This window comes from Sardina pilchardus, chromosome 3 (genome assembly GCF_963854185.1).
Source record: "Sardina pilchardus chromosome 3, fSarPil1.1, whole genome shotgun sequence".
NCBI classification, from domain to species: Eukaryota; Metazoa; Chordata; class Actinopteri; order Clupeiformes; family Clupeidae; genus Sardina; species Sardina pilchardus.
This window is the reverse complement of record NC_084996.1, coordinates 17,403,321-17,417,115: the sequence shown is the minus strand read 5'-3', so window position 1 is coordinate 17,417,115 and position 13,795 is coordinate 17,403,321. Positions and strand designations below refer to the sequence as shown.

Here is a 13,795-nt window from a genome sequence, read left to right as displayed (position 1 = left end):
CTCACACACACACACACACACACACCCACACACCGCCCCCCCCCCAAACACACACACAGAAGCACACACAAAAACAAACACACATTGCACATACTCATTAACATACACAAAAGTGGGGGATGGAGTTGGAGCCAAATTGACGAGCATGATTGCTTTTTCTGAAGAGAATGTGCAGGACTGGGCAACAGTCGTAATTTGTAACGCTCTGCGGTACATCTGGTTACTATTATTGATAATCTTATTAATAATAAAAGTGTTTGTGGAGCACAAAACCTATAGGCCTAAGGAACTTGAAAATTCAGAATATGGTATTCCATTTAAATTGTCAACTTTTTTCCGGGAATGTCAAAAACAAATTCGAACAATTTGATTGAACTTCCATTTAAGAGACTTAAAACAAAATACACACAGCACCGTTTTACCCGTGGCAGATTGATGGAACCACTGACATATCATGCAAAGCGCCACTGTCCTCTATTATGATATCATGTTGTGGTTGGAGTGAATCAGAACATGGCAGGTGGCAGATGCACAGTATTTTTCTAGTTTTGTAGAGAAGGACATGGCAGTGACAGAAACAAACTCATTGGTCAAACATATGGGTCCGACCCATATGACAGAGCAGCTGTCATGCACTCATTTCTTAATGTGAATTTCTAAAGTGAACGTTGCATATGCTCAGTTTATTATGACTGCCGCCGTACTAGTGAAACGGCGATAGAGGTTTAGTCAGAGGCCTTTTTTAAAAACATTTTTATTTTTTACTTTAGGTTGTTTTTAATTTGAATTTTTTAAATATTATTTTTCAGTAAATAGTGCCACCGAGTTAAAAATGAAAATGTGCAAATTAAAACGTGTATACGATCATTATGATACCCTCCAATGAGGTCCGTGTACGTTGCCATCATTCGATTGCCGTTCTGCGATGGGAAATCCAAAAACGGAAAACGACCTTTAAAATCGGAAAACGAAAAACGAAAAATGAGAAACTTTTTTTTTTCATAACCGATTTTGCATATCTCCCTTTTTAACCGGAAGGTCTACAGTAGGATCCGTGTACTGAAAATCAGAACTGTAAGATGAAATGAAAATCAGAAATAATCATGAGATTCTTTCACATCTAACTCACTTTAGGCAGTTCCTGTTTAAAAGTGTTCTTGTTTTAGAAACCATTGGGAGTCTGAAGAATAGTTCTCAGACAACAAAAAAAAGTGTATCACTTGTAAGCATACACAGATGAGGTATGCCAGCACAATAATTATACTGCTACGAACCCAAACATGTTTACCACTTTGCAATTACCTGAGACATATCTATTGTAAAATAAAACTTGCTGTACAACATGGAAACAGCCTCAGAGCACAGAGAAAGGGTTCAACTGTAGGCATCCACTGTTTCAGCGGCAGCGCAAAGATATGCGGTAACAAACACAGACACACATGCAAGCAGCTCATTCCTTCGGTGATACACAAAAACAAGCACCGGTTAATGCAATTTGGTGGCGCAATTCAGACAGGCGGATCATCATACAGCCGGGCAAATTATAATTCGGTGTTAATGTGGTATGACTCCAGGCACGGTATCTTAAAGCGCCTCTAATCCATGACCTTGCTTAGTGCAATATCATCTCATCACCCACCCCCCTCCCTAACCACCTCCATTAAGAGCTTATTAAGTGAAGGGAAATGCAAATCCCCACAGAAGCATCCTCACGGAGCCCTACTCCTGCAGGCTGGCGCACACCCAGGCACACAGGCATGCACTACAGACAGTAAATGGAGGACTGGGCTTCTACAGTTGCTGAATTGGGTTTGCCTCGGTCCGTTCCCTTTTTAAAATGCAAGCCTTTTAGAATGGCTGAAGGTGCTCCTTGATGTGATTCAGTTAAATGTAGGCTGGTTTAAAAAAAAAAAAAAAAAATGTCGCCCATCAAATGTTCTGGCTGGAAACAGACAGGCACATTCAGCTGAGTGTGAAATCAGGAAAAGCCTATTATCAATAGTGTCTGGGGCTGAAGCATTCAGTGTGGAAGGAGGGGAACATTGTATACAGTACAATCACTATGTGATGTTTCATGTGTACTACTACAACAACAACAACCATTTTGTTACATACTAATACTCCTGCTACAACAATTACCTAATCATTTGAGCAATAACACATTTAAAGGGGAAGGAGAGAGACGCACATGTCGCACAGGGGGCTTTCATAGCTCTCAAGTCCTAACAGAAACCAGTGGATTGATACCAGCTGATAGCTTCCCAGTGGCATTAATGTGGGTACAGGTGTCCCAGCTCACAGGTGCACATGACATGAGGGGGACTGACTGATGGCTCAGGTGAACCCCAGGTGAGTCTCCATCTGGCATAGTGGGGTCAGTAAGGGGGCACGCAGATGTTCAGTAGAGCTGACTCATGAGATGCATTAATCAGGAAGGAAGATGCTTATACAGTAGTGTCATTCACTGATAGATTTTCAGAACAAATGTGTAGTTGTGTAGGCCTATGATCGGTATAGTATCAAGAACGGCTGCAACAGAACGAACTTGGAGATCAACAGCAGTTAATAAAGTTGTGAAAGAAGGTGATGGGATCTTTGGCTTCAAAACCCCAATCAAAACAAGGACTGTCCCCTCCTGCTCTATGGATGCCCCATTGCACTGGGGTCATTCCCATTGCCATTCCCATTGCACTATGGACTGTTCCTACCTACTGCACTCTGCCTGTGCCTCCTGCACCAAGCACTCTAAGAACTGGTCTCACAACCCGTTAACACACATTCGTACTGTATGTAATGTGCAATATTACTTTGACTTTGACTTTGTGCATTGATGTCAATTGTGTGGTATATGTGAGCACACCAAGACAAATTCTTATCAACTGTTTTGTTGAAATGGCTAAAATACACTTGAACATTAATGTAGCCTGATATAGATTGTACAAAACACCACATGACTGGTTGCATAAACACAACTGACACAATTCCTGCTGTTTCATTTCAACATTTCCATTTTTTCCTGTGAACACTGCTATGTCTATTCCATAAGAGCTGTTACACCGTTGCATTGTACTACATACTGCCAGGTGTCTATTTAAAATCCAGTCTATTTTTTCTGTGTCAAAAATTGAAGATGAGACAGAAGTGTCTGGGGAGAAAATGGGCCATGGTCCTGTACAGAGAAGTGGGCCACCATGCTTTATAAAAAGACCAGCCGCATCCTCAGGTTCTAAGCCACCATGCTTTATAAAAAGACCAGCCGCATCCTCAGGTTCTAAGCCACCATGCTTTATAAAAAGACCAGCCGCATCCTCAGGTTCTAAGTCGGGATGTAGAAGTTGAGTGAGAGTGTCCATTGTAAACCTCAAATTGTGCAAAGAAAAAAAAAAAAAAACAACGCAATGATGGTTGTCATGGTTATGTGATTGCTTTAATATTCATGATTGTATTTCTTGTATCTGATGAATGGTACAGTATATCTCTGAAAAGGAATTGCTTCATAGTGTCATAAACAACAAAATATGTTCATGTTTCTATGTACTTTCCAAATGGCAATTTAAAAAAAAAAATCACTGTAACAGATGGGTACAATTCTGCAGAACACTGAAGGCAGAAGACGAAAACGGCATGGAGGATGATGCCATTACATTACAGTCTCCATGTTGTCCTTCCTCGCCAAATCTTGTGGAAACAGCAAAGCCTTACATTCTCGACTTATTTTTATAAAGCGGCCAGGCGGTCAGGTGAAAGAGCTGTCTCTAACCTCCACTGATTGGGGGAAAGTAGATCAGCTTGTTCAGACGCCCCCCTCTAATAAAATAAATTTCCCCTGAGACCTTAGACAAGAGACAGCAAAACCAAAAAAATGAACGCTGGCTGAAAAAGTAAAACAACAAGGCAAATTATACCCGAAAGACAGCGTTTCATCAACATCCTTCCACTTCCATAAGAACTATTATTTTGCAATCAGACGATGTCAATGTTGTTGATGACTTAAGCCCTGAAACTGCTCCCGATATGACCGGAGGCATCCTGTCAACAGTCCCACTGGAAACATAATACTTCTGGGCCATGTTGGGTCTTCACAAAATGGTAATAAAGCTGGTCTGTGTCATTTCATACGCCTGAAAAGCAGCGGTGGTAGCCACAGCCCATAACAGCAACACATACTGTAGCAGGGAGGGAGAGCGAGAGGAAGAAATCTAGGGCACTATTATCTGGCCCCCTTTTTTTCCTAAGCAGAGAAGAGAAGAGATTTGTGACCAGCAGGTTGGAAAGAGGAGACAGCGGCTCGAGTTTGGGAACGAAAAGGCACCCCTGTTGACAGGGAGAATCCTTGGGTCTCAACCTGCATCCAGGAGACAACAGACAGAGGGAACCCTTGGAGGCCACAACAACAACACAAAAACAACAAAAACAAAACAGACCACTAAAAAAACACAGGGGAGTAACCTGACTAACTTGGAAGGTAAACAAAGGCAGAGAAGCCATGCTGCAGGAGAAAAAGACCAAGGTGAAGATCACATCCTTCATCATCCTCGTGGGGATCTCCTCCATGTTTGTCGCCATAGTGACGGACCACTGGGCGGTTCTGAGCTCCCGGCTGGAGCGGCTGAATTCCACCTGCGACACGGCCCACCTGGGGCTGTGGCGGCTGTGCAAGAAGTCCATCTTCATTGCCGAGGAGGACCACCAGGGCAACGCTTGTGGGCCCCTGAGCCTGCCTGGAGGTAAGGGCTTCTCTGAGACCCCACCGCCTTGACCCCATCCACCCCTCCATCCCTCCATGCCTCCATCCCTTCATCCCTTCATCCACCCACCCACCCACCCCATCCCATTCCACCTCTGTGGTTCTCTTAACCCCAATCATCACATGCCAGGGGTAGGTTCTACACTTTCATCCTTTGTGTGGATTTTGTACTGAATACTTGTTTGCATTCATTCTGAAAATTATGAAGTACTCACGGATGATGATTGTGCAGAGATAACTTCCAGCATGACTAATTCACAAAGGACAACCAAGAATAATTGGCTATTTTAAACCTTTCAGCATATGACACTTTCAGCGACAGCAAAGAACAGATTTTATAAATTCCTGTTTACCAAATCACATACATGTCAGTGTATCGTTCATTAGTTGGCTTAACGTTAAAATGACCAACATAACACATTATAACACAATGCAGTGTTTGTTTCTGAGTGTTTGTTTTCAGGCTCACAGTGTCTGAAATGCTTTAAGGTTTCACTCAGCATGCTGTCTCTGCCCAGGAACTGTCTGAATGTTCCCCTGGACAGTTGATGTAGCTCCCTGTAGACCGAGTCCTCCAAAAGCATGCTGTTAGTGCCAGATAAATGATAATCAATACAAACCACTGCTTTGTCTTGACTCCAACAGAGTGGCTCCACAGAGGGAGAGAGTGCAGTGACAGAGAGAGAGAGAGAGAGAGAGAGGGAGGGAGACAGAGAGAGAGAGAGAGAGAGAGAGAGAGAGACAGACTGAGAGAGAAGGGGGGTGTGGGGCTCAACAAACACATCAGGCTAAACATCAGTCTGTCAGTTCTTTAGGTGCGTGCACAAACACACACACACACACAGACTAAGACACACACACACACACACACACACCAACACCAGTAGCGGCAGGTCAATACCTCACCTTCCCACCACCTGTGCGCCCTGAACCTTCTCACAGCTGATAAGCCTGAGGGGCAGCAGAGTAACAAACAGTTCCATAACGCGTGCAGTAGTAAGCTGGCGGTTATGACATTAGTCTCTGTGCTCCGACAGACATGTTTGGGATTGAGCCCTCTACCTCTCTCCCTTGGGGGCAGCCTTCACTGTCTATGGCAGCTTGATAATGACAGGCAAAGCTCTCTCTCTCTCTCTCTCTCCCTCTCTCTCTGTCTCTCTCTCTCTCTCTCTCTGTGTGTGTCTCTCTCTTTCCCTCTCTAGCTGTGGCAGCAAGTCACCTCTCCCTTCTCCTCCACCCCCACAGTAATAACTGTGGACTCCGCTTCGTCTCAATCTTCGAGGCCTTCGGCTTGCTTGTGATGCGGCCATTGCCGATGCTGACGGTTTAGCCAGTGCAGTGTCTCAGTGCTAATAAGAGGGAATGAGGGGACCGCGCACCGCACCGCACCGCACCACACTACCACCACACTACCATGGAGGAGCATGATTGCCCACAAATGTAATTGCAGAATGGGATGTAAGGAGCGCTGCGTCTGGCCCAAGAGACAGAGAGCGCTCTCGACATAATCAGATTCGAATGCTGAATGTCAGAGTTGGAGGCAGGCCAAGCTATCATGTACCGTTTCAATTACAGCGCCTTTGTGCAGTGAGAGCTACACGCCCGAAATGACTGCTCTTGATAACATGCATGCTGTCATAACACAGCCCCTCAAGTGCTCCGCAGGCTACAGCACACGCAGAAGAGAAGAGGATCTCCTGATGGCCACAGGAGGAGGAGGCACAGATGCAGCGGTGACAGAAATAGCAGAGGGGCGACATGTTAGCATATCACAGGAGTGTGCAGCCAAAGGCAGGGCAGGGCTGGGCTCCACAGCACTATTACATGATCCTCTGTGGCATGTTACTTACATGGTGACAGTCTGCCAGTGGAGCTACTGATACAACATAACATGTAACAATGTAACAACGATGATAGATAGATAGATAGATAGATAGATAGATAGATAGAGACATACATACTGTACATACATACATACATAGATAGATAGATACATACTGTACATACATACATACATAGAGAGAGAGACAGAGAGAGAGAGAGAGAGAGAGAGAGAAAGAGAAAACGCCAACCCTATTGATAGATACACCCAGAGGTGTTACTGTACTTTCTACTTCACCTGAACTTTACAAACTGACAACAAACAGCATTGGTGGCAGTCAGGAAACAATTGCTGTGCATAAATTCCTCACACTCTAAATTCTTCCAGCAATTTTTGATGTTTGCAAGCGTTGCTACTGCCATGTATCACATCCACTTTCAATTTCAAAACAATAGCGTCATCCCCTCTTAACGTAGAATGGGTAAGCCCAGCCCTATCCGCCGGCGACTGGATTTCGCTCAGTAGCTCAGGCTGGAAACCAGCATATTTATCTCCCCTGCTTCCGTTATAATTTGCAGGGACCAATCACAAACTGGCTTATCTACCTGGTGCACTCGGATCACTGGTCTGATTGGTTGAAGGACTATCCAAGCGAACAGTCATTTGAACTATGCCCATTGACCACACCTCTTGTCAGGTAGAAATATAGCACAGACTCCCCAGACTAATGTTCAATCTCAAAAGATTGAGCTTGGTCTGGTGATAGCCAGCCTATACTCTTAACGCTGATTGGCAAGTTTACCCAATACATTTACCCATTTGGGTTTGTCTACCTTCACAGAACCCACCCCTAAGGGCTTTTTTCTAGGCTTTTCTAGGCCAACAGTCTCTAACTGAAATTGTTGCTAAATTCCAGCTATGCGGAATGATCATTATTATTGCAGAATGAGAGATTATTGTGAATGAATATTCACAACATTGATTCAGCACATGAAACTAAAGGAGATGACTGACAAAGGTGGAGGAAGAAAGGTGGGGCAGGTGGGCAGCTTGTCTAAGAGAGGCACGAGATGGCATCACTGTTGTGTCGCTGGCCCAACTTGGAGGTCCTGGGGGCCCGGGGAGGTAAGAGTTGGGCCCAAATGCTGGAGCCCCCCCGAGGAGAGCAGGCTCGGTGCTGACCCAGATACGAGAGCTCTTAGCCGGCTAGCGGCTCCACTGGAATCCTCTATTCACATTGACCCAGAATCTGACGGTCATTCTGTCTATATGTGTGTGTGTGTGTGTGTGTCTGTGTGAGAGAGAGAGCGAAAGAGAAAGTGAGTGTGAGTGTGAGTGTGAGTGTGAGTGTGAGTGTGAGTGTGAGTGTGAGTGTGAGTGTGAGTGTGAGTGTGAGTGTGAGTGTGAGTGTGAGTGTGTGTGTGTGTGTGTGTGTGTGTGTGTGTTAGTGTGTGTGTTAGTGGACAAAAGACACCCTTCCTCACGCACATCCCACATTAGTCGAAGCTTCACGACATCAAATTGCTAAATGTACTGAAGGTCAAAAATAGCCACACTAAGACGCGGAGAGAAAGGAAGAAAGAAAAACACTTGTGGTGACCGATCTAGACCAACGTCAGCAGGTCCACGTACCCTGCTTGGTGTGGTGAGGACGACAGGCAGAATAAAAACTGGACGTGACGAGCTGCGTGACTTCCTAATTGACCTTCTCTTAGGAATAATTCCTGTCATTAACACACCTGCAAGTCCAGCGTCATGGCCAGAAATATCACCTTTATTCTGCATTTCACCATTTCAAGAGGCACAAGCTGTTGCATGCACAATAAACACAGCAAAATGGGTGCAGGCACTGTGTGGGAAAATTACATTTCTCTTACAAATACAGGGATAGTCGAGCTCCAGACACAATGCCCCTGGCATCGATGTAGAATGTTGCGGTAAATTGACAGTCACTTGAAAACTGTTCACTTCCATTGCTAACCCTCGAATAAGTCTTTTCTCAGAAAGCCATCATGTGTTACCCCTAGGAAATGTTTGTACAAGACCACAGAGAAAGGACCAGACAATGGCGCCAAATCTATGTGGATGACGTTCCATCTGCCTGAAATCTTGTTTTGAGAGCTACAGTATGAGGCTTTTCTGACTTCTACTTCCTGGAGCTGACAAAAGGCGTTAATGACATGGCTCTGGGAACAATACAGTCACTCTATTTCATTCTGAACACAACACTCCTCTTCTCACCCCCCCCCCCTCCACACTTTCTCCTCTCCTCTCCACTCCTGCCTTATCTCTCTCTTTCTGCTCTGCTCATTTCTTTCTCTCCTCTCCCCTCATTTCTGCCTGTTATCCATTCCATCCATTCCCTTCACCGTCTCTCCCCACATTGCTTAAATACAGCTGTTAAGACAAGATGGTTGCTAGGTAACCTGTGGACTGTTTCCTTTCTCTGTCATCCTGATGGAGATTCATCGTCCAGACTAACAAACAGCTTCTCTGTTACCATAGCTGCATGATCCTCCACCAACCCCCACCAACCTATTCTGAACTGGACCCCCCCCCCACCCCCCACCCAATTTGAAAATGCAATACTTGTGCCTTGCCGAGCAACTGCTGACACACACACTCAAGCACACCATCCAGCCGTCCAGCTCCCTCGGACATATGATTATCTCTAAGACCCACATCACGCTCCACAGTTCAGACGGGTCACTTTCAGGTTAGCTTATCTGAGGGGTTCAGCAGGGACCAAAGGAATTCCACTGCACATCATCAGCAGGCATGGAGCACGCAGAGCAGGAACGCTGACATCACTGGTATAAATTCACAGATTTGCACAGTGCAAACTGCAGCATTGAGTTATGGTCAGCATGCGGAGAACGAGGAGAGTGGACTATGAATAGCTTTTTTGCTATAAATGTTGAATCTGCAACCAGCATATAGGAGAACGCTTGCTTGCTTACAGCGCCTGTGATTTGGTCTGAGGCTGTTGCACTGCTGTGGCATTTGGCCCCTGCTGCGCTGCGCTGTGTTTGCTCTCTTTCTCGGTCCTCCACACACACGTCCATGCATGCATATGCTGCTCGTCCATGCCGCGCGCTCGCCAGCTTCGCAAATGTCAGGCCGAGGTGGCCGAGTTGTTCCGCCACCACAGCTGACAGCCATTAGGCATCCATCAACCCCCCTCAGACTCCCAACCAGCGCTCCTCCTCCTCACAACTCTGTGCTCTCTCTCCTCCGCAGCGGAGAACTGCTCCTACTTCAGGCACTTCACTTCAAAGGAGGAGGCGGAAGTCTTTGAGGTAAACACACAGAAAGGTAGGTCGCGCCTCTAAACGTCTCATTCATCCCGGCGAGGGAACTAAAAGAAGTGAACGTGTCTACGGTGCAGCACTGAGTCAGGCAGCATCAGTGACAGCTCAATAAAACAGACTCAGAAAGAGTGGCCAGGTGGGAGCACACGCTCAGAGAAGGGTGGCACTTAAACATATAAAGTAAAAAAGGGAATATCAAAGCCCTAGATTCAACACTATATAGCCTATTGTGCATCATTCATAACCCAACTGTTTATTCTGTGTAAAGAAGAATTCAAAATAGCCAACTATCTGAAATATGAACATGGAAATAATTATCTTTGTAGAACACCTGAAATACATCATTTGGTAGTTGCAGTTTCTAGGAAAACAATAGCCCATTATAATGAAGTTTATGATGATGGACAGAACAACTTCATTGCTACAGTCACTGCAAAAAATTAAATCTAACCAAGTGTAATTATCTTAAGATCAAACATTTATTTGGTATTGTTTTAAGTATGAAAATACTTACCTAGCGTGCTCTCAAAAGATAATTTCACTTAATTTAAGAAGACTTTGTTTTATTTTAAGGAGTCTTATCAAGATAAATTGACTTACTGCACGGACAAATAATTTTGGCTGTTTTAAGACAAATTTACTTAAAATAAGTCAATTAAGTCTTAAATTAAGTCAAATGATTTCAAAAGAAAGCACTAGGTAAGTGTTTTTGTACTGAAAACAATACCAACTAGTTTATTTATCTTGATATAAGATTAAAACACATGGTTAGATTTTTATTAGAAAAGCAGTTTTTTGCAGTGTATAAATTGGCTCTCGAGCCGCCTGACCCATAAACGTATTGATTAAGAAAAGAAAACAGGGATAGAGCCAACTATCTGAAATATGAACATGGAAATAATTATCTCTGTAGAACACCTGAAATACATCATTTGGTAGTTGCAGTTTCTAGGAAAACAATAGCCCATTATAATGAAGTTTATGATGATGGGCAGAACAACTTCATTGCTACAGTAGAAATTGGCTCTTGAGCCCCCTGACCCATAAACGTATTGATTAAGAAAAGAAACAGGTATAGAGATGACAGATCTGCCACTGGTTAACCTGTGAGCATCAGTAATCTTGCCTGAAATATACTGTAACCTATATAGATTTTGACGATCAAAGCAAATTAAAATGTTGGTTTTGGCTAAGAAAAGAATTTCATCTAGTAATGTCACTGGACAGCATAGTAGCGCCATTCAACAAGTAACGCACTTTGAGATCTTTTATTAGGCATTCATTCGATAACTGCCCTGTTAAGGACAAAGCAAAAAATGGAGAGGAAACCAGGAAAGAGATGACAAACGGGTAAAGAATGGGACACCCAGGCTATAACAGGAGAATGGCATCCATCTCCCAGTCTAATAGAACCTTTAGATTGCCAAGTCAGTGATTGCACCCTGCCTGATCCCCCTCACTCACAAGGGCTCACCTTTAAAATGCTTCGCAGGAGCACAAATCCTTTTCACTCAGACATAAAATGGCAGACGTTAGGGGTATCATTTCTGAGATAATGTGGCCACCGCCGCTAAGCCATCATGCTGTTTGAGGACAGGTCAGAGTTGCACTGACCTCTTTCTGCTGTGGATCAGGAGGAGACGGAATGATGATCCTTAAACAGGCTCTTCAGAAAAATGATGTTCTCTCCGGGGCAGTGCTTCCTTCTTCCTAAATAAGAGAGATGGTAACAGAAGAAAACAAAAGCCTGTCTCAATTCTTCTAGAATTAAAGTGTCCCCCAAGCTGCCACCATGAATGATTTGGTTTAGTCTGATCTCACAAGTGTTCATTTGGTCATAAAGTCAAACACTTCTGTTCAGTACCCTAACAAAGAGGCCTGTGAATACTGTATGAGTCTCTTGAGTGTGTCTCTTATGTATGAAATACCTAGATCAAAAGACTGGTCATTCAGGTATGTTATGAAGGTATTCATGAAGTATCGTATACCTGTAGCTCTGACTCTCCCTCCTGGTTCCCAGAGTACAATCTCTCTGCTGCGGCGATTGCCATCTTCAGCCTGGCCTTCATCCTCCTTGGGACAATGTGCCTCCTGGGTGCCTTCGGGAAGGGCAGAGATTACCTGTTGAGGCCATCTGGCATGTTCTATGCCTTTGCAGGTGGGCTACAGGGTACAGCGCTGCACTGATGCATTGGTCAAGTGGCATCATGGAGCAGAGGGGGGGGGGGGGGAAACTAACTAGCCAATGAGAAATATTTTTCCCCTGACACTTCTTACAGTCTTTGGGCCAATAGAGATGGAGAAAATGCATGAACATTGTATGTTCTTTAAGTTCTAGAGCAGTACACCGCACTCTCTCATACCAAGGTGCCAGAAATACATCTGCAAAAATATCTAGGAAAAAAATCTCTGCACACAATGCCCTGATGAAGGTCTAAGGACCGAAAGCTGGGTAGTAAAACACTTTTTTTTGCATGGATCCAAGTGTGCAGAGATTTTTTGCGTAGATATGAAACAGCTTTAAGAAAGGAAAGAATAGGAAGGGAAAGCACTTGATGAACTTGCCACACACCTTGCTTCCCCCACAGGTCTCTGCATCGTCATCTCCGTGGAGGTGATGCGTCAGTCGGTCAAGAGGATGATCACCAGCGAGGAGACCATCTGGACGGAGTACTACTACTCGTGGTCCTTTGCGTGCGCATGCTCAGCCTTCATCCTCCTCTTCCTCAGCGGCATCAGCTTACTGCTGGTGTCCATGCCACACATGCCTCAAAACCCCTGGGAGACGTGCATGGACGCCGAGCCGGACACCATAGACTAGTCTCGCTGAGGCCCGATCAGGAATCTCCACTTCCTTCTGTGGGAGGAGGCCCCCGTGCAATCGCTGTCTTTATGCTAAAGCTGCTTCTCTCTTTGGTGCCAATAAAAAAAAAAAAAGTCCACCGCACTCACCTGAAAATGAATTGGGAATAACTAGCTATAACTTGCTAGTATTGTCTCACTGCTTTCAGATCCTGAAAGATACAGTTAGTTTAGAAATGCTCATTTGTATCCTTTTTTTTTTTTTCAGTTCAGATCACGTAGCTTCATAAGTCAGCCTGAGTGAGAGAGGAATGGATCTGCACTCATTTTGTAATTTCATGTTTTGTGACGATAAGCCTGTTTATAAAAATGGAATCAATAGTTCAGTGCATTTATTGCAGTGAATTTGTATTTATCTGTACGGAGTTGTTAACAATAAACTGAATAATAGTTTACAATGTTCATAAAAACTCTAAAATGAGTGAAGCATTCTGTAAAATGTAACACTAAGACATTTCATTAACTAAATGAATAACTGGATAACTGCATCTACAATTGAAAGGAACACTGCACATATATGACTATTTGATAAATCATCCTACCGGTATGTTAAAAACCACTTAAGTTTATGTGATGTGTGTAAGTCATAAAAGCATGTGTATCCAAATGTATCAGAAATCCTTTGCATTTTGATTCTTTTCAATAGAGGCATAATCAAGAAGACATCCACTAGCTAAATTCATGCCTGTCATATAAATGAATCAAAAGTAGTAAAAAATAAATAAAAAAGTCACAATACTAGCACTTAATATATAGTCCCTAAGTGCAGTAACTTTTATTAAAGATATTCCATAATAAACCAAGTTAAATACAGACTATGTCAAGTGTGTGTCACACGCCTTCCCTCTTGAAGAACACAAATGTTGAGCAGCGAGACTGTCACAATCACTCACAAAGGCAGAAGACAACACCATGTCATTCAGTGATGGGTTATCATCTCAATTTCTGTCTCGCACAGGTTACAAACCCCCTTTTAAATTGAGACAAACAAATGGTCCTTGAAAGCTTTTACTGTCAGTCAACAGCAGGGGAAGTTGCGGGGATGGAAGGGAA

General features: G+C 43.9%; 1 protein-coding gene across 1 annotated transcript; it reads left to right on the top strand.

The window, feature by feature from the left end:
- The first annotated feature begins 4,453 nt into the window (after positions 1–4,453).
- Positions 4,454–12,983, top strand: cacng1b (calcium channel, voltage-dependent, gamma subunit 1b). Its single transcript, XM_062531151.1, has 4 exons — positions 4,454–4,727; positions 9,810–9,884; positions 11,901–12,038; positions 12,469–12,983. The coding sequence occupies exons 1-4, from the start codon at positions 4,487–4,489 to the stop codon at positions 12,699–12,701; spliced, it is 687 nt and encodes a 228-aa protein (XP_062387135.1). The 5' UTR covers positions 4,454–4,486; the 3' UTR covers positions 12,702–12,983.
- The last annotated feature ends 812 nt before the right edge of the window (positions 12,984–13,795 follow it).

Excerpts from the sequence above, each read along its gene's own strand:
- cacng1b (XM_062531151.1), top strand. The coding sequence starts at position 4,487 with ATGCTGCAGGAGAAAAAGACCAAGGTGAAGATCACATCCTTCATCATC. Across the intron at positions 9,885-11,900 it reads TGAGGTAAACACACAGAAAG|AGTACAATCTCTCTGCTGCG; the intron begins GTAGGTCGCGCC and ends CCTGGTTCCCAG. Across the intron at positions 12,039-12,468 it reads CATGTTCTATGCCTTTGCAG|GTCTCTGCATCGTCATCTCC; the intron begins GTGGGCTACAGG and ends CTTCCCCCACAG.